The 19,634-nt window shown below is 57.1% G+C and overlaps 2 protein-coding genes across 7 annotated transcripts in view; both read left to right on the top strand.

The window, feature by feature from the left end:
- The first annotated feature begins 3,646 nt into the window (after positions 1-3,646).
- On the top strand, positions 3,647-7,912 carry LOC101906985 (uncharacterized). Of its 5 annotated transcripts, none has more exons than XR_009495019.1 (6): positions 3,647-4,011; positions 4,106-4,268; positions 4,358-4,470; positions 4,594-4,964; positions 5,246-5,317; positions 5,503-7,912. XR_009495019.1 is itself a non-coding variant. In XM_059887875.1 (6 exons), the coding sequence occupies exons 1-6, from the start codon at positions 3,991-3,993 to the stop codon at positions 5,584-5,586; spliced, it is 753 nt and encodes a 250-aa protein (XP_059743858.1). In that variant the 5' UTR covers positions 3,647-3,990; the 3' UTR covers positions 5,587-7,912. The 5 variants fall into 5 exon arrangements, 4 of the variants coding, with proteins under 4 accessions (XP_059743858.1, XP_024849537.1, XP_059743860.1 ...); XM_059887875.1 differs by having other exon boundaries at positions 4,358-4,428; positions 4,594-4,935; XM_024993769.2 differs by having other exon boundaries at positions 4,594-4,935.
- A 1,609-nt stretch (positions 7,913-9,521) lies between these two features.
- The window catches only part of PCGF3 (polycomb group ring finger 3), a 42,438-nt gene continuing 32,325 nt past the window's right edge, over positions 9,522-19,634 (top strand). Inside the window, exon 1 of one of the 2 annotated variants that reach the window (NM_001046567.1) lies at positions 9,522-9,708. The gene's annotated coding sequence lies outside the window, so the exon portion shown is untranslated. The remainder of the gene's footprint in view (positions 9,709-19,634) is intronic. The other variant, XM_059887657.1, reaches the window with a different exon arrangement.

The raw sequence follows: 19,634 nt of genomic DNA, 5'->3' as shown, positions 1-19,634 counted from the left end.
TGAAAGAACTCCTCCCGAAGGGGGCTCAACCGCCACGATCATCAGAGACATGCCAATCGTAACCTCAACGGCACGCTATTTTATATCTATGCAGAGTGAGAAAACTATAAATGCAAATAGCACTATGTGATGAAAAAAACATGGTAAAAGAGCATCTCTTGAACACTGCTGGTACAATATGGTACAACCACTTCCAAAATCAGTTTGATGTATTATGTAAAACAGAACCTGTTATTCAGCAATTCCACTCCTATGTGAGGTGACAGGGAGAGAGAGAGAGAGACATGCATCTGTAAGACATGCAGCAAGGCTATCCACATCAGTATGATCTACAACAGCAAGAACTGGAAATAATCTAAATGTCTGTCAACAGAACAGGTAATTAGACTGTGGAATTTCACATAAGGGAATACTAACTATACAAAAGAGAAAACTATAAACGAGCTATAAATGAGCTACGTTTTACAAATACCCACATGGATAAAACCCAAAATCATATTAAGAAACAAGCAAGTTACTGAAGAATATATATAATACAATCTATATAAAGTTCAGAAACATACAAAACTAAATAACACAGTCTGTATTATAAATAAAAGAAAGCAAATGACAAATCTTAGCATAGTTCCTCCCTGAAAAAAGAGAGGAGAATGCTATTAGAAAGTGAAAGTGAAGTCTCTTGGTCATGTCCGACTCTTTTCGACCCCATGGACTGTAGCCTATCAGGCTCCTCCGTCCATGGGATTTTCCAGGCAAGAGTGCTGGAGTGGACTGCCATTTCCTTCTCCAGGGGATCTTCCCGACGACCCAGGAATCGAACCCGAGTCCCCCGCATTGCAGGCAGACGCTTTACGGTCTGAGCCACCAGGGAAGCCTATTAGAAGGAGCTGCTATTACTAAGGGTACACAGAATTTTAAAGATATAAGAGCTATCCTGTGTGTTAAAATAAGTGAAAAAAAATACAGGGATGGTGTTTTTTTTTTTTAATTCTTACCATAAACATTACATATCCTTTCATATCTGAAATATTTAATAAATTTTAAAAACTTTGACCAAAACTACTTGAAAAATATATGTGAATAAAAATGAGATATAAAAATGTTACTATCAGGGAAATGGGGTAATATTTTCTTCATGTTAACATTTTCTTTAGTATCTTTTACAATGAACATTTTTTTTAAGCATTTTTAATTACCAGGGTAAGCACCTACCTGATCACTAAGCAAAAGCTGATTTCCTCCTTGATACAAAGCTTCACAAAGCAAGTTCACATCACTGTTTAGTTTGGACAGAAAGAAAGAATGTTCTTGAGCAGATACTGCCAACTGCTCTTGTACCAAAGAAACATCCTGTTTTAATTTCTCAGCTACTTCTTCCAGGTTTCCATGGGTTATAAACAATTCTTTTTTCTTATTCTCTCCTTCTAAAAGTTGATAAAGCCTAAAATGTGGAAATAAAAATTAGAAGAAATTCTTAAGTCAGTACAGTTTTCAAAATTATAACCCACTATATTGGGGCATCTTTGGGAAAGCTAACAATTTGTAAATATTAATCAAACAATTAAAAACTTTCCAACGACAATACTATCTCATTACAGAAATACATATTCTAATTATCGTATCTGAATTCCCAGTTTTCCCATCTTCCAAGTTTTAGACATAAAATTCTTTTTGACTTTAACTGCCACTAACCTACTTCAATTAAAGTACCCTTCAGAGATACCGCCCTAGAGAACACTTCTTTCACAGAACACAACTATGAGGCAGCAGAAACGGCAAAGAACTTGAAACGGAAGACTGAGGTCTGACGCTGGCTGTCATGTAAGACCTAAGTCAAGTCAGCCTTTGAGATTTAATCTTCACGTCTAACATCTACCTAATTTTAAAGGACTGTGGTAGACTTAAAAGAGGAAAATTGAAAATACAAGCTACATAAATATTAATAGTAAACTTGCTACTCCAGTCATGTCTACATTTGCTTGACAAATTAAATTCCTAATGAGCCAAGAGGCCATTGTAATACTTCAAACATTAATGGCAGAAAAATTCTACAGTACAAACGGAAAAATGTGAGGCGGCACCTTCTACACATACACGACAAAAAGTATCTGCTCTTAGAGTCTTCCTGAAACTGGTTCAAAGTGAAAAGTAGTGAAAGTGTTAGTTGCTGAGTTGTGTCCAACTCTTCGTGACTCCATGGACTCAGCCTGCCAAGTTCCTCTGTCCATGGAATTCACAAAAACATGGGAGTAAGAAGCCATTCCCGTCTCCAAGGGATCTTGGGAGTGTGCGCAGGCAGTGTGGGATCCAGGAGGCCTAAGGGTCCCCTGCGCTCCGGTTCTCGGTGCCCGATCTCCCACTGCGGGAGGGGAACACCAAGGCGAGGAGTCGGGCCAGCTCCAAGGGGCTGGAGTCCAAGGGGACCTTGGTTTTAAGGTCCCTAGGTGGGTGATCACACAAGAGCCTGTGGCCGCTGGTCTGTGGCTGCCCTCGGCTCAGCGGGGAGCCCACTGAGACGTTTGCTGGCTGTGGGCAGGAGTCCCGGGAACTCTACCTATGAGTCAGCGGCGGAACTAAGTGGAGCAAGACGCCCCAGGTGGGGACCCTGTGAAGGAGGAAACATAAGGGGCTCTATCTTGAAAGCAGGACGCCATCTTGGGTCGGACTGTGGACTTTGAGCTATATGCCCAGTATCCATGGAAACAGCATACCAATGAAAAACCAGACCCCTGGATGAAGGAGCCTCGGGACTCGTACCTAGACTGTTCCTCGCCTAAAGGAATATGCTAATTATCACTAACAGGACAAAGTTGTAAACCCCATTATGCTTAGCGGGGTATGACCACAGGTCTATTTATCAATGTCCACTGTTTAATTATCTAGGCTTATGACACATGAATCATGGCTTAACTTCGATGGTATCTCTCTTTTACCTTGTCCAGACTAGTTTCAAGGAATTTGGGTAGGTGGGTTTGGGCACGTATACTTAGGGTATCTAAGGTTTTCACAAAACTGGTCGGGGACCTTGGCTAACAGGAGACTCTGCCTTGGGCCTGACAGTGTAATAATCTGCCCTCCACCATCTGCACTGTCCTTCTGAGTGAGTTGTTTCCCGGGACGCGTGGCTACAACACCTGGACCTGTTGTAGGGCGCTGCTCCAAGGTCGACGAGCGTCCGAGTGGGGTTGGAGGTCACCCTTTGCTCAGCGCTGATCTGGAGGCCAGGCGCGTTTCGGGGGCGCTCCGCTGGAGTGTGCGCAGCCAGTGTGCGGCCCGGGAGGCCTGAGGGTCCCCTGCGCTCCGGTTCTCGGCGCCCGATCTCCCGCTGTGGGAGGGGAACACCAAGGCGAGGAGTCGGGCCAGCTCCGTCCGCGGGAGCAGGTGCGCCAGGTGCCGCGTGCGGGTGCGCGGACTCGCAAGCCCACAGAGCGGAGCGAAAGTGTCCGCGAACAATTTCGTGGAGTGGACTGTATGGGCCAGAGGCCCGGGGTAGGAAGAATGGGCGTTGGTCACCAGAAGGGCAGCGGAAGAGGCGGTGAGAAGCAGAAGCCGCAGCAACCACTGCAAAACCACCATCTAGTCTCTCAGCTCTGCTCTCTCTGCGAGACCGCGGCGGCGCCCGGCCTTTATAGGCGCCCCGTGCGTCACCCCGCCTCTCTGTGACGTCACGGGCACCTCCGGCCAGTCGCCAGGCGGATTTCACCGCTGCGCGCCGCGGGCCAATTGCGGGGCGGTTCTCTCCATCTTCCTCCAATCTGGCCCCGCCCCGCTCCCCGCGGGGTCCCTGAGGCCCTGGGGGGCGGGGCGGTGCATCTGAGAGCGGGTCGGGGGAGGGCGCTCCAGGGGTTGCCATGGTGACATTGAACCTGCCTGGATCCTAACGCTCCAAGGGCTCCCTTGGCGTCTCAGCCTCCGATAGCGTCTGATAGCGGATGGAGGACAGGCGGTCCGCGAAAGCGAGGCGGTGTGCAGGGGGATGGGCTGCAGGAGATGTGGAGAAGGATAGAGGAGGTGAGATACTGGGAAGGAGGCAGGGGCTCCCATCAGAGGGTCGGGGCAGCAGAGGAAATGGGCGACCCCCCTCTGCTGGTTTCCCTCCCGTCAGAGTGGCACCCGGCGCTGGCCGTTAGCCTGGGCGATCTGCAGTTCAGACCCGGCTGGCTGGAGGGCGAGGACACGTGTGGGTGGAGCAGTCCTCGATCCCGGAGCCACCATCAGGGGACACTGTCTTCCGACACTACTATTCAGAACTCATACACATGGTGAAGGTCAGGCCAGCTCCGCCCCCGCTTCCAGGCCCCCTTCCCGGGGTTGGGGGGCACTCGGACGACCGGCCTTCGTACTGTGAACCTGTCAGGCTTCCAGGAAGCCCAGGAAGTTGAGGAAGAAGCCCTCCAGCTCTCGAACCCGCGCCTCCTGCCGCCCCAGGTGCTCGGCGTTTTCTTGTGGCGCCTCCCTCTCCCCCTCCAGGTGGGACAACCTGTCCCCGAGCAGCCCCAGCTCAGCCAATGAGTCCTCTGTGCGTGGGGCCTGGGGCTTTCCTGGGACATGGCCACGGGTGCCCTGCTCAACGTCAGCCATTCCACTTGGCAGCTCTTTCAGCCTCTCCTGTCCGAAGGCAGGGCATCCCTCTCGCCCTCTGGAGAGAACTCTCCAGAAGACCAAGACACCTCAGCACTGGAAGAGCCAGCTAAACCTGGTCCCAGGCCAGCGGTCTCCAGGCCCACGGCCCATCAGTACCTCAGCACTGAGACCCACCAGGGGGACCACACCCTGCACGGCTCCAAGCACCGGCCACGAGACGCTGGCGCTTCCGAGCCTGTCTCCCAGGAACGCAGCCACCACCAAAGCCTGCAGAGACAGCCGCCTACCCGGCCCCCGCGGTGGAAGGCCGAGGCCCGCCGGGGCCAGGGGTCTCGGGTTGGTCCCGACTGGGTGAGGACGCCGTGCTTCTCTGGATGCAGGTGGCTCTCCCGCCCCCATTTCCCGGTCTCCCGCCAGCCTCACCGAGTGATTGAACTGCTGCTGGGGTTGAGGGGCTACTGGAGCCGGCCCTTCCCTTTTTTGGGGGTCGGGGCGCCACCGGGGCATCAGGGAGCCAGCTGGGGCCAAGGTTGCCTGGCGGCTTTGGGAGGGTTCCGAGGCCGGCCTCCTCAACCTCTGCAGGCTCTGGGCGCTGCTACTGGGAGGAGTACGCAGAGGTGGGGCGCACACTGACAGGAATGAAATTTTTCTCTTCCACCAGGTAGCAGCCCCTTCCAGCCAGCTCCCCTGGGCTGAACAAAGGCATCGAGGCCACAGGCAGACAAGGACTCAGGTGTCATCATGGGAAAGCTCTGGGCTGGGTTTCCGGCCGGCATGTGGGAAGGGTCCTGAATGAGGGGGTGCGGGGGATGGCCGCTGCCCTTGAGGGGGAGAAGGGTCAGTGCTGGAAGGCCTGGAGGGAGGGTCTGCAGGGCTGTGGAGATGGGCACGTACACTTAGGGCCTGTGGCTGCCCTAGGCTCTGCGGGGAGCTGGAGGCCAGGCGCGTTTCGGGATGCTCCGCTGGAGTGTGCGCAGCCAGTGTGCGGCCCGGGAGGCCTGAGGGTCCCCTGCGCTCCGGTTCTCGGCGCCCGATCCCCCGCTGCGGGAGGGGAACACCAAGGCGAGGAGTCGGGCCAGCTCCGTCCGCGGGAGCGGGTGCGCCAGGCGCCGCGTGCGGGTGCGCGGACTCGCAAGCCCACAGAGCGGAGCGAAAGTGGCACGAATACGAACGTGGAATGCACGGTATGGCCAGAGGCCCGGGGCAGGAAGAATGGGCGTTGATCGCCAGAAGGGCGGCCGAAGAGGCGGCGAGGAGGAGAAGCAGAAGCGGCAGCAGCCGTGGCAGAGCCGCCATCTCGCCTCTCCGCTCTCTGCGAGACCGCGGCAGCGCCCGGCCTTTATACGCGGCTCCGCCAATCTGGCCCCGCCCCGCTCCCCGCGGGGTCCCTGAGGCCCTGGGGGGCGGGGCGGTGCATCTGAGAGCCCGTCGGGGGAGGGCGCTCCAGGGGTTGCCATGGTGACGTTAAACCTGCCTGGATCCTAAGGCTCCAAAGGCTCCCTTTGGTGTCTCAGCTTCGGATAGCCTCTGATAGCGGATGGAGGACAGGCGGTCAGCGAAGGAGAGGTGGTGTGTAAGGGGGATGGGCTGCAGGAGATATGGAGAAGGATAGAGGAGGTGAGATGCTGGGAATGGGGCGGGGGCTCCCACCAGAGGGTCCGGGCAGCAGAGGAAACGGGCGGCCCATCTGGTCAGGCGGGTGTGTGCTCCCTAGACGGATCCCAGCACTCCTGTGCAGGTGAGTCTGTGTGCCACTAGCGCAGCGAGGCCAAACGATACTGAATCCTCGGAATCTAGAGCAGAGAAAGGTTTATTGCTGCACGATGCGAGGAGACGCGTGGCTCCCACCTTAAAAACCCCAAACTCCCCAAAGGTTTCAGCAAAGCCCTTTCCTGGGAAAAGTGAGGTGAGTCGTTGCAAACTTCCTGGTGTCAGATTCTTTGTTCTTGAGGTCAGGTCATGGTCAGGTAACAGTGTTCCTGTAAATGTCTCTAAATGAATGCCATTCTCTGTTCTGACAAGAAAAGACAAGGTCTCAAGGCTCAACTTTCACCCTCCAAGGTCCACCTTCCTGGCTAAGGCGGGGGTGGGGGGGGGGCGGGGGGGGGGGTTGGCGCTCCCTGCTAGGGCCAGTCAGCCTGCCCAGGAGTCTTCGTCCAGCACCCAGTCTGGGTCCTCCCACTAGCACCCAGGCCGGGCTGAGGAGGCAGATCTCAGCTGGTGGTGCCCTTGGAGCCAGGTCCCCAGACCCTGTCCAGCTGTCATCTCTGAGGCAGCTAGGCGCCCAGGACCCAACTGGTTTTCAGTCTCCTCAGGCCCTCCAAACAGCAGGGGGTCAGGTCCCTCGCACGGCAGCCAGGCAAACTGCTGCTGCCCTTAGGTCCCAGTGTGGGGACTGGGGAGACCTTCACTGCCTCTCGGCCTGGGCCCGGCCAGCGGGCAGCATTGGCAAGGGCTGTGGAGCCCAGCAGGACAGAGCCCCTAGCCTGTCCCCCGACCCCATCCACTGGCCTGAGGCCAGGTGAGCAGGAGGGCTCCGGGGTGAAGGCTGGGGTCCGCCTCTTACCTCCCTCTCTGCCTGACTACCACCACTCCCCTGACCGCTGGCCTAACAGGCCTTTAATCACCACCCTGGCAGTTTCTCAGCAGCGGCCGCCTGGTGACTGCTGCCTGGTAACGGTAGCTGTACTGGCCGCTGCACCCAGGCCTGTCCCCACCACACACTTGTCCTTTCTCTGTCACGCACTCATCCTTGGAGACGTCAGCCCCACTTGCTGGCACCGCGACCCTCCTGTCTGTATCTTCCACCGGACAGTCTGTTTTGTCCTTCGGCTTCTGGTGCTTGAACTTCTTGCCTCCCGTTGTAAACACTGCTGCTCTTTTCCCCAGCAGCTGTTTCTTCTATGCCGAATACAATAAATACGAATACATAAAATGTCAGCTGTCCTGGTCTCCAGGTGCAATGGGCTCACAGAAAGTAGGCCCATCCCCAGGGGATGAATCTTGACTGGAGGAAAGCAGGCATGGCCCTCTCTTTCCTCTGCTGGAATGGTGGGGGTGGAGAGAACACATGACCCAGTTCTGCCCAATAGAGCTGAGAGGAGCCCTGTTTCGGAGGCAGGTGGTGTTTGGGAAAGTTTCATCTCTTTAAAGGAAGGCAGGTGGTGGAAATCAATCATCACTGTTTTCCTTCGACCTGGTAGGGGGAATGTGATGGGAGGAGATGTAGCAGTCAAAGTGAGGCCGTGAGGAAAGAGCTAAGGAGAATCCCAGAGGAGGTGGTTCAAAGACCTGCCCTTGCTGACCAAATAAACTAATCAACCCCATAGCCTCCGGACTCTGGACTCTTATTGGCAAGATCATCACCACCTGCACTGAAGCCATGTTGGGCCAGAAGTTCTGTTATGGGATCCATTTCATTCATTAATTCAGAATAATTAAGTACCTTATTAAATATTTCTTGTGCTGATTCCACTTTCTAATCAGCAAAATCTGACGTGCACAGAGATGATGAGGGGCAGTGGAGAGGATGAAGGCGCAAGGAAGAGGTCCCGGAGTGGACAGACTGTAGACAGAGCCTGAGGACACGTGGACCTGGGGCACCACAACCGCCCTGCAGTCCACCCCAGTGGGCTTGTCCACAGCTTGCTAGCAGGTGGGAGAGACGCTGGGGATTGCTAGGCGGCCTGGAGGTGGTGCTGGGGTGATGCACCCTGGGAGAGAGACTGGGGAGGGTCACCAGGTGGCCCTGGAGACCGGCCCAAAGGCAGAAGAGGGGCAGCCTCAGGGCCGACCCTTCAGGGCGCAGGTGAGGTTCTCCTTGGTAATAAGCCCTTTCCAAGTCCGCCCTGTAAACACTCCTGTTGGTATTTCAAACCAATGCAGGCAGCGCTCCTCCCTGCCCTCCCAACACTATGCCCTCCAGGCATATCAGCCTGGTCCTCTGTAGACCCCACATAGGGTCTAGCGGGGGTCAGATGACCACATTCTGCCCACCACTGCTGATCTCTGGCTAGGAAGAGGCAAGGGTTCATAGCCTCCATTTTCCATCGCCATTTCACCCCCTCCTGTTCCCCTCCCCCTGGCTCCATTCAAAAAACTAAGATCATGGCATCCAGTCCCATCACTTCGTGGCAAATAGATGGGAAAAAATGGAAACAGTGGCAGATTTTATTTTCTTGGGCTCCAAAATCACTATGGACAGTGACTGCAGCCATGAAATTAAAAGATGCTCGTTCCTTGGAAGAAAAGCTATGACAAACCTAGACAGCATATTAAAAAGCAGAGACATCACTTTGTCGACAAAAGTCCATATAGTCAAAACTATGGTTTTTCCAATAGTCATGTACGAATGTGAGAGTCTGGGAGCCCTGTTGGTTGGGTTGGCAGGGTTTCTGTCTGTCCGCGGCGCCCCCGTTCCTGCCTGATGCTGATTCCCAGGAAAACAGGAATGCAAGAACGAGACTGCCTCCCTCGGAGGAAACCCCAGGTCTGGGGGCGAGGTCCTAACGCCTGCTGCCTGCAGGACCCGAAGTTCCGCATGCCGCGCCTCCGCCCCGCCCCGGCCCTGTCCGGCCCCCGCCCCGCCCCCGGCCCCGGGCCCCCGGCCCGGCCCCGCCCCAGGCCCCGCAAGGCCACGCCCCATCTCTGGCCCCGCCTCCCCAGCCCCTCAAGCGTCTCACGACCCGGCTTAGTCTCTGCCGGGAGCCCTGCTCCGAGGCTCCCTCTGACCCCGCCCTCCGTCCCCACCCACAACCTCTCACCACGCCCCCGTCCTGGGTTCCGCGGCCGGCAACCCTCTCCTCTTCAGGCCCCAGAGTCGCCCTAGCCCGGACGCGCCTGCGCCCTCTGGCTCCGCCCTTGCCACGCCCCCGGACCTCCCCCTCCAGGCCACGCCCCTGCCCCGGCCGCCGGGTGGGAGCCGGGCCGCGCAACGCGCATGCTCCAGGCGCGGCGCCCCCGACTCTGCGGTCGGCTCCGCTCGGGCATTTCCGCCTCTTTGTTTTAAACTCCGGACGGGTTTTTTTCTCCTGCTCTTGGGGGGGACCCGGAGGGAGCGGCGCCCCCTCCCCCTGCCCGCTCTGCCCCCGCGTGCGCCCAGCTCGCCCGCAGCTGAGACGGCAGGTCAGTGAGTCCGCGCCCCGCCTGGCCTGGCCCGTGGCGCCCGCTCCACAGGCCGAGGCCTCGGCCCGTGTCCGGGCCCGGAAGGCTCCGAACCCCGGCCCGCGCCCCTGCACCCTCGTCGGCCCGGCCTGCAGCGCCCCGACTCCGCTCGGCAGGCCCAGGCCCGGGCCGGACCCACGGGGGCCGGACCTAGGGCAGGGCCCGACCTCGGGACGGGTCTTCGGGGAGCGACCGGGGATGACTGGATCCCAGGACCGGCCACTGGGGGGGACCAGACCCTTGGACAGGTCACCGGGGAGGGACCGGGGAGGACCGGACTCCTGGACGGGCCACCGCAGAGGGGCCAGGGAGGACCAGACCCCAGGACGGGTCACCAGGGAGGACCGGACCCCTGGACGGGCCACTACAGAGGGACCAGAGAGTATCTAACCCCAGGATGGGTCATCAGGGAGGACTGGACCTTAGGACACACGGAGAAAAGACTAGGAAATACTGGATGCCAAGACAGATATCCTAAGAGAGCCCAACCCCGATATGGGTCATGGAGGAGGGCTGGACCTTAAGACTCAGCGAGAATCAGCTGGACCCCGAGACAGGTCACCGAGGATGGCCAGGACTTAGGAACAGTTGGGACTAGGACAAGTCACTGAGGAGCCAGGGACCTTAGGATGGGTCACCTGGGGGCAGTCTGGACCCCAGGACTGGCCCATGGAAAGATCAGGACTTGAGTAAACCCACTAGAGAGGACTGAGACCCCAGGACTGGTCTCCAGTAGGGCCAGGATTTCAAAACTGTCCTGTGAGCACTTCTGGGACCCTGGAACAGCCCGTCCTTCCCAGGAGCCAGGACCCTGGGGCTGTGCCACGTGGAGGGCTCTGTCTTGTGACAGGCTGCAGGGATGACCCAGGTAGGTCGTGAAGGAGAGTTGGACGCTGGGCAGTCCTGGAGAAGGCTGGCTCTCAGACAGGACCGGGACTGTGATGAGAGCTGAAACTTGGAGACAGGCCCCCAGGAAGGCTGCGACTCTTGAATGAGTCACTGAGAAGCACCCAGGCCTCAAGGGTGGTCTCTGAGGAGTGCTGGGACCCCAGGCTGGACCCCCAGGGGCCTGGGCCCTGGGTCAGTTTCCAGAGTGCCTGGAATCCACTCAGCTTACTCAGCTGGACCCCAGCTGCTATAAAGGTCTGGAGCATGAGGGATCCTGGGTATGTAAGCCCCACAGGTGCAAACCAGCCCTCTCTGTGAGGCCCCTGAGCGCCTGGGCCCCACAAACCTTCTGACCTTCAGCAGTTGCTGCCTGGACTGGCCCCCGGGGTTAGGCTGGGTTGAGACTGATGGAGATCCTACTCCACATTGGCTCCGTGCCCCGAGCCAGCAGGGTGCCCCTCCCCAGACCCAGGAAGCTGCCCCCACCCTGCTCTCCCAGTCTCTGCTCCAGGGCTGCCATTGCCTTACCTGCACTCTGGTCAGTGATGGTCATCTTCAGTCACTTCTACCCTCCCCGCCCTCCGGTGGTGTCACCCAAAGCGCCCCGTTCTCTAGGTCTGGAGGTGTTTTCGGTGTCCAGGAACTTCCAGGAGGAATGGGGTCCAGATGGCCGTGTGGGTTGCGGGAGGGGTTTGGGGGCCATTGGTCCAGTGTGTGTCAAGTGAGCCATCAGGCGCCTTTTCCACTCCAGGAAGAGACCCTGGGCTGGGGGCTCTGCTTCTCCAAAACCTTGCCATCTGACCTCACCCAGATCTTGCTGCCTTTGGGCCAGGGAAGGCTCCAGAGTGTCCAGTGCATGAGGCTGCCCAGGTGGGCACTGTCTGCCTGGCGTGGGACCAGCGTGCAGCGCGTTCACTGTATGGACAAGAGGCAGGAGTACATTCAGAGAGGTTGCCCTGTGTTAGAATGGGGCGTGACTCTAAAACCCAAGGGAGGTGCTTGAATGATCAGGTAGGTCACTGTTTCATTTTGTGCCATAACTTCTCTTCTTGGTTACTTAGAAGAAACCCCCTTTGAGTTTTCAGTGTAACATTTCGTAGGACCTAATCTTAAATGGAGTCCATGAATAGTCCAGCCTAGAAAGTTTTATTTGTCAAACGTAACCACGCTTGGGACCTTCTTGCTCAGTGCTGGCTTCTGATTTTGTTCGTTTGTTTAAACATACACTTTACTGTTTAAAAAACTTAATTTTCTTTGAAGTGTTGGAAAAGACTTGTGAAACTGGGCATTCAAGTTTTATTAGGCTCTTTATTTTCTCATTTTTGGATTTTTGAAGGTGTGATAGCACTGGATGGTTGTATTATTTATATATTACTGTCCTGCAAGTTACCCCAAAATGCAGTGCCTTAAGACCACATCAGTTATCTCACTGTCTGAGGTCAGGAGTTTAGGCACAGCTTAGCTGCGTCCCCAGCCTCAAGAGTCTCCCAAGGCTGCAGACAGGGTGCTGGCTGGGGCTGTGGTATCTGTAGGCTCAGCTGCGGGTATCTGCTTCCAGGCTGCTTGCTGGAGACACCCATAGGGCAGCTTGAGGGAGCCAGTGACTGAATGAGAGAGTGGAGGAGGCCACAGTGTGCGTGACCTAATCTCGGCTGGAATGTCCCATCCCTTTTGCCATGTTCTTTGTTACCATGTTCTGTGTTTCTTAGTTGCCAGGCCCTGCCCACGCTTGAGCCGGAGCAACGCCACAGGTGATTCCTGGGAGGGGCTGGGCCATCCTAATGCCTGGCCTCCATTAGGTGTTAGCTCTGAGAAGTGCCCTGCAGGGTGAATGAACAAGGCTGTGCGGCGCAGTGAGGTCAGCCCCGAGGGTGCAGCAGCTCAGCTGTCTCTTGAGTTACACGGGTTGCTCTGATGTCGCCATTGTGCTGATGCAGTGATGCTGGAGCTTGCGCGTGATGGGAGAGAAGTTACAAACAGGAAAGATTTTTAGGAGTTAGCCTAGAACACTTGCAGCAAACCATAAGCCCCCACCCCACACGCAGTTAAACTGTAGGCATGTATGTCAGAGATGTAGAGTTGTTTGAAGCTTCAAGTGCAGTGATTTTAGTTGTTTCTGGAACTTTGATTCCTGCCAGTTATTTTGCTCTGGGAATTATAAACTGATGTTTCTAAGACATTTTTGAAGTGAGAGATCCAAGATGTTTTGCATATTTGACCCTCGAAGGGAAGAATGCTCCAGGAACCTGTGTGCTGGGGCCTGGCTCTCAGCCCACGCCTCCCCTCCTGGGTGCCGGGGCAGCGCTGCAGCACCGTGAAGGCTGTGAAGGCACCCATGTGGGGCCCGCTGCCCTTGACTGGGTCCCGCGTGCAGGGCACGTCCTCTCCTGCAGTCTGGACCTGCTAGGTCTCCACCTTGCTGGGTGAAGCAGGGTCCTTCCCAGTGATTACACTTCCTTATTTGGGTTATAAACAAAGTTTGTGTTAGCCTTACTATTACTCTTTAATTTACTGAATGACAGGATTTGTTATTTCATAGTTTTATTTGGCTAATGGTCAGAATCGAATTTGAAGTTGAAAGGTAATTTTCTTTTCTATTGCAATATGTTGAGGTTTGAGGACAAAACTTACTACCTTTCTGATACTTGCTGTTGCTATTGCAAACATGCTGCACAATTCATTATGCTTCAAAAAATGGAACTGTTCCTCAGTTCTGCAAGTGGATAGTTTTTCACTGTTGTAAAAAAGTGAGCTATTTTAAAAGTAACTAGACTGTCTTTAAAAACTAGTTATTAGGCTTATTTTCTTTTTTTGAAGAGAACTTCTAATGCTTAGGTGAATTTTTTTAGCAAACGCATCAATATTTGCTGGACTTTCCCACACTAACAGCAAATTCCAGGTGTTTGACATGAAAAAGCAAAGAACAGGAAGGTGTCCACAGCTCTCCCTGAAGTTCCTGGCCAACTTGTGGGTCCTCTGTGCGTCTCGTGGTGGCCCAGTAGGTTTGGTTGCGGGGGGTCTTGTCAGCTGTTATGTTTGCTGATTCTCAGCAGGGCCTGGCACGTAGAAGGTGCTCAGCTAGCTAAAAGCTGACCTGTTCCCTTCTGCGGCCCTGTTCTGGAGCTGATGTGTGCATTAATGCCTTCTGTGGATCACCCAGGACGACCTGCTCGCCTGCAGCTGCCTGGTGAGAACACGCAGGCGCAGGGCACGGTCACAGGTGATGAGGGGCCGAGAAGGGTCAGCCTCTTCTGCTTTTAAGTTAGTTTTACTTTTAAAAAAATTATTTATTTACGTATGGCTGTACTGGGTATTTGTTGCTGTGCAGGCTGTTCTCTGGTTGTGAGTGGGGCCCGCTCTCCCGTCGTGGGGTGCGGGGCCTGCTCTCCCGTCTGGGGCGCGGGCTTCTCAGTGCGGGGGCCTCTCGTTGGGGACCGTCTCAGTGCGGGGCCTCTCGTTGGGGACCGTCTCAGTGCGGGGGCCTCTCGGGGACCGTCGTCTCCAGAGCACAGGTCCAGCAGTTGCGGTGCTCGGGCTTCAGTTGCTCCAGGGTGTGTGGAATCCTCCCGGATCAAGGGTCAAACCCATGTATCCCGCGGTGGCAGGTAGATTCTTTACCAATGAGCCACCAGCAAAGCCCCTTTTAGTTTTTCACCAAAGTTTCTGAGGAAAAAAAAGAACACAGTGGAGAAAACAGGAATGAGACAATGAGCACCCGCCGCCCTAACCCTGGACTCAGCACTCGCGTGTGTTTCGCCACATTTGCTTATTGGTTTCTCTAAACACACAGTTATGGTTGAATCGTCTGAAGTAGCTGCAGACTGTCTGCCTCATTCCGTAGGTGGTTCACAGCACGTGACGCTGGTGAGAAGACGGTCTGCACACAACTGCGCCATCGTGGTCACACTGAGAAGTGGACGCTACTCCACGTACGGGCTCATTTCCTGTCCACTCTCAGCTCGCCCCGCGTGGCTCAGCAAGGTCTTCCTGAGCGTTTTCCGTCTGAGAGGCGGGTGGCTCCCTGCGTGGCACTGGGGTCCTCCCACCCTTTCGGGCTCCCCACAGCACAAACTATTTCAGGCCACCCATCACTTGTGAGGTTTTCTGATTCTTCCCTCAGGGTGCCGTCTACCTGTGTCTGTGTCCCCTGTTTACCCTGAGGACAGAGGGGGATGGGCCCCTCCTGGGTTGAGAGATGCCTCGTGGAGGCTGTGGGGACTCCGTGCTGTGCTGGCAGGCCGTGCGTCCCGCACTCAGTGCTGCCGTCGCTCCTGTGCCCGAGGATGGGCCGAGGCTCTGGGGAGCCCAGAGGAGCCGAGCTCTGTCCTGGGAGCGGCACCCGCTCTTGCCTGGGGGGCTGCCTCAGCCGCCCCATCTGTGTCTGACAGAGGCGTCCGGGGACGTTTTGTCGTCGTCACAGGCGCACGGTGGCGAGTCCCACTCAGGTCAGCTGTGTTGCTTTTAGCGGACTTTATAAAAGGTTTAGTGGGTAGAAAGTTTTTGACATTGTCAGGGAAAATATGAGTTCTGCTGTGGAGTAGCATTTCCTCTGGGTGGAATAACTTCCTCTGTACCCTGGAGACGGGAACTGCGAGAGGCAGTTGTCTTCCCTGCTTTGCAGCAGCCACCCCGAGAAGGAACTGGGAGACGGGGTCTCCACACCGCGGCCGGGATGAGACCCCACAGACAGGGTGGTTCAGGGAGGCTGAGGTCCAAGCTCAGGGTGCCAGTGGGCTTGGTTCCTGGCCTGGACAGGCCTTCTCACCCTCACAGGCAGACTGGCAGCAGGCTGGCCTCTTCCCGGCAGGGTGCTCACCCGTTAGCCCCGACGCATGAGTCAGCCTCACAGAGGCCCCGTGTGTGGAGACGGGATTGGGGCTTTAACACGTGAGCTTGAGGGGCACAGTTCAGTCCATACCAAGGGGCTCTTGCCTCCTCCACATGTTTATCAGCCTGACTCTTGTCTCTGGAGCTGGGAGAGTGGGGGCCGGATGAGAGCATGTCCAGAGGTGGTAGCTACTTTGCTTTCCACGTGTTTGGGAAACTCGCTCTTTCTTCTAGAAGCTAGCAGCTTTCATTTCCCCAGACCCTGTTGTCTCATTTTCTATTGCTGGAAAACGAATTGCCACAAACTTAGTGGCTTGAAGGGGCACCCACTTATGTGTCACGGCTCCGTGGTCAGAAGTCCGGCAGCACGTGGCTGACTCCGCTGCCCAGGGCCCCAGGCCGAGGTCGGTGTGCGGGGCGGCCCTTGTCAGGGAGTCACCAGCGGGCCCGCCCTGGCCCTGAGGCCCTGCGGTCCTTTGCCTGGGGGCCGAGGGCCGTCGAGGCATGTTGCCTTCTGCTGTGACCTGCTCTTCTGCCACTAGCTGAGAAAACAGCTCTGAAAGACAGTGCAGTTTGGTCAGGCTTCTGGATACTTGCCCTGTTGTAAGGTCAGCTGATTTAAGACCTTAATTACATCTTCAAAAACCCCTTTAGCAGTAGGTGGGATGATGAGAGCAGAGGTGTGTGTCCGGTAGGGCCCAGGGCCTTGCGACCATCTCAGAATTCTGCCTTTGATCGTCTTCCCTCTGGCCCCCCTAGATTCATACTCCCCACGTGCGAAACCCACTTGCCCCTCCCTTCCAAGGCTCCCGGAGTCTCAGCCCCTGAATCCCCTGTCTGGTGTGACCCCCCAGGGGCACCTGCGAACCGAGTGAGGTGGTGTTCTCCCTGGGGCTTCCTGGCACCACGGCCGGGCCAGCTGGCTGTTGTAGCTCAGACGTGGGCTGGGGGTGATGAGGAGTCGTGTTGAGGCACAGAGCTGAGACCCCTTGGGGAGCCCAGCCGGGTCCCTGGTTCTGCCTGAGTCGGTCTCTTTGGTGGAGGGGTTGTGTGTCTGCCCCTGGGCAGGGTTTACAGCAGCCGCCTGCAGCGGTGTCTTGGGGCCTCAGCCCTTTCGCTGTGTTTTCTGTGCTTCTTCGAATCTTGGACCTGAGTGGGAAGCGGGTGAGACTGTGAGTCAAGCCCGCTCTCTGGCCGTACTTCCCTCCTGCCTCACTTTGCCTGCTGTCCCTCTCCTGGCCCACGTTCTCGAGGGTCCGGCCCGCGCCCTGTGCCCTCCTTGGTCCTCTGTCCGCGTCCCTGGTCCCGGCTGGAGGCCTCATGCTGGGCTTGTGGGGCCCCTGCCCCTGTCTGCACGGCAGCCCCCGCCCAGGTTGGAGTGGGGACATCTCTCCACACGTCGTTCCTCGGTCACCGCCAGAGTGGCTGGCCTGCCAGCACCCCGCACTCACTGCACCTGTGCTGCCACGCAAGCACCTGCTGGCTCGCGCCGTGCTTCAGGGTGTCCTGTGCACGTGTCCCGAGGCCTCTGCCAGTCGGCCGGGCCAGTCGTCTGGCTGTAGAACCCCACGTCCCAGGTGTCCTTCCTTAGACTTCTTGGAGTCAGGCGCTGCAGGTGAGGAGGCTGGTGCAGGCGATCCCTCCCCCCGGCTCCTCCTGCCCCAGAGCCTTTAGGACTCTCACTCGCGCCCTTGATGTCTTCAGGTTCGGGGACCTGCCTGGATGTGGGCAGCACCAGGGCCCTTGCCGTCTGGCTCTCCCAGCGGGAGACACACAAATCATTTTCTCCAGGTCATGAAGTGTCGCCTGTGAATGAGTGTGCGGAATGCGTGTGCTCCCAGCCCAACTCGACTGTCTGTCAGAGATTCTTGTCTGTTTCCCTTTTCTGGAGCACCTGTTGGTTGGATGTGGCATTTCTTCTATATCCCGTCTTTTCTAGCCTTTGGACAGATTTTCTCAATTTTAGCATACAGCCTGTCTGTTGAATTTTCAGCGCTCCCGGTCACATGCCTGACAGTGTAATCTAGGTGCCAGTAATAACAAAGTGGTCAGTTAAGGGTTGGAGGGGGAAGGCTCGGAGTCATTCACGTGGGTGTGGGCCTTAGGATGGTCTCAAAGAGCTCACTGGGGAGGGGATGCTCGAGACACGACATGCTGAGAGTGAGCCAGCAAGTCCTGCAAGGACCCCAGGCGGGACTGCAGGTAGAATGTCCTAGAACTGCAGGGCCCACGGGGGCTATGGAGCTCCCTGAGCTTCGCAGGACTTCCCAGTGGAGGTCCCCCGAGCCGCGCCGAGCGGGGCGCAGGCGGCACGGACGACCTGGGCGAGCAGCGCGGCTCTGAGTGCAGAGCCCCGGCCGGCCGCCCCCGGAACTCCTGCAGACACCTTGCTGCCCCGGCCGGCCACCCCCCGGGACTCCTGCAGACACCTTGCTGCCGCCAGACAACGTTTGGGGCCCATGACCCGACACGCGCTTGCCTGGTGAGCAGGACAGGGCAGACGCCCATGACAGCTGTGTCAGTGAGGTCACCGGGGCCCGGCGTGGACAGGCCAGCTGCGAGGAGAAGGACTTGGGGGGCCCAACAGAGCAGGGCTTTTCCCAGGCACCTGCTGGGGACTCGGTGCGGGCGGCCTGGCCCGCTCCCCCAGGCGGAGGGGCGGGAGCTGAGTGTGGGCCTCTGCTTGGCGTGGCTGGTCAGGAGAAGAGGGCATGTGCAGGGAGCAGGGGCCGCACTTCGTCAGCTCTGCGTGAAAATAAACGGATAGCTTTCCTGGAGTTCTTAGAGGGCGTCAGGAGTATCTCAGGCTGACTGGACACCGGCTCTGGGGTGGGCCCCCTGCTGGACGTGGCGTGCTGACCCCTGTGGGGTCGCAGGGCACAGACCCTGGGCAGCTGACAGCTGGGGACAAGACGGCAAATGGGCTCAGACTCGAGCTCGGGTGACCCGTCCAGAGTCTCGCTGCTGTCTGATGGCCCTTTGAGGATGGATTGCCGGGAGTGTACACAGCCGAGAGGTGAGTGAGGCCCCGGGGGACGGAGCTGGACGTGGATGGGCCCCGCCGTGGATGGAGGCGCTGGCGTGAACGGGGAGACTGACGGGGAGCGTGGGGAGGGCTCGGCTCGTCCGCGGTCGGGCCCCTGCGATTGGTTTCTCGGGGGCATCGGGGTTGCTTTTCTGAGGTGGTCAGGCTCACAGTGTCTGTGGAGAAAGAATTGGTGGTACACGTGGTTGGGGGTGTCCTGGTGGCTCTGCCGTCCATTTGGGAGCCACGGTGATGTCCAGGGAAAGCCCGCGGGCACAGAGGCTGGTGGGGGCTCTGGTGGTGGAGCGAGGATGAAGTGAAGGGGCGGAAGGCTGGCCCCCAGGGCAGCGGAGGCTCACACGGGGCGGGCGGGCACAGGCGACGTCCTCAGTGGGCGTTTCCCCAGCAGGCCATCCACACGGTGCCGTGGCTACCTCTCCTCACGCACCCTCATTCCCGCAACCCTGAGGGACAGAGGCAGGTCTGTCTGCGGGCAAGGGGGCTGAGAGTCAGGGTGGGGACCACTCAGAGCAGAAGGGGTGAGCTGCCCATCCACGTGGCCGCTCAGTGAGTCTCAGGAGGCTGCCTGGCCCTGTCTACACCGCGTCCAGAACCAGGGCCCAAGGGGCCCTTTAAAGTATGTGTCACTTGTCAGATGTTCCCCAGTGAAGCTGTTTAATACGTTTTCAGGCTACTCTGAGCAATTCTGTGACAATAAATTTGATGACCGGTTTCCTAGGAAAATAAAGTTTAGAAGCACTAACTGCAAAATAAATCAAAAACAGTAAGGTTCTCATAAGATACGTCGATAGAAGGAAGCACGACCTGGGTGGGCTTGTATGGGGAGGTGGTTCTTCCTCAGGGCTCCTGAGGGCAGGGAGTGGGGACTGGCTGTGGACCATGCAGCTGGAGCCACTGGCTGGAGCCATGGGACCCCCTGGTCACACCCGGCCACAGCCACAGTCAGAGAGCCCGGACTGCGCCTGGTTCTCAGCACTGGTGTGGGGAGGCGTCCTCACAGCAGCTAAGGGTCTGAGGACGCCTGTGAGTGTGAGGATGCCCGTGAGTGTGAACGAGGCTGTGTGTGTTTGCAGTGCCTGTGGAAGTGAGGCCAGTGGCCGTCCCCGACACGTGGGGAGCAGCAGTG

The sequence above is a fragment of the Bos taurus genome, chromosome 6 (genome assembly GCF_002263795.3).
Source record: "Bos taurus isolate L1 Dominette 01449 registration number 42190680 breed Hereford chromosome 6, ARS-UCD2.0, whole genome shotgun sequence".
In the NCBI taxonomy this organism is placed as follows: domain Eukaryota; kingdom Metazoa; phylum Chordata; class Mammalia; order Artiodactyla; family Bovidae; genus Bos; species Bos taurus.
This window is presented reverse-complemented; position numbering and strand designations above follow the sequence as displayed.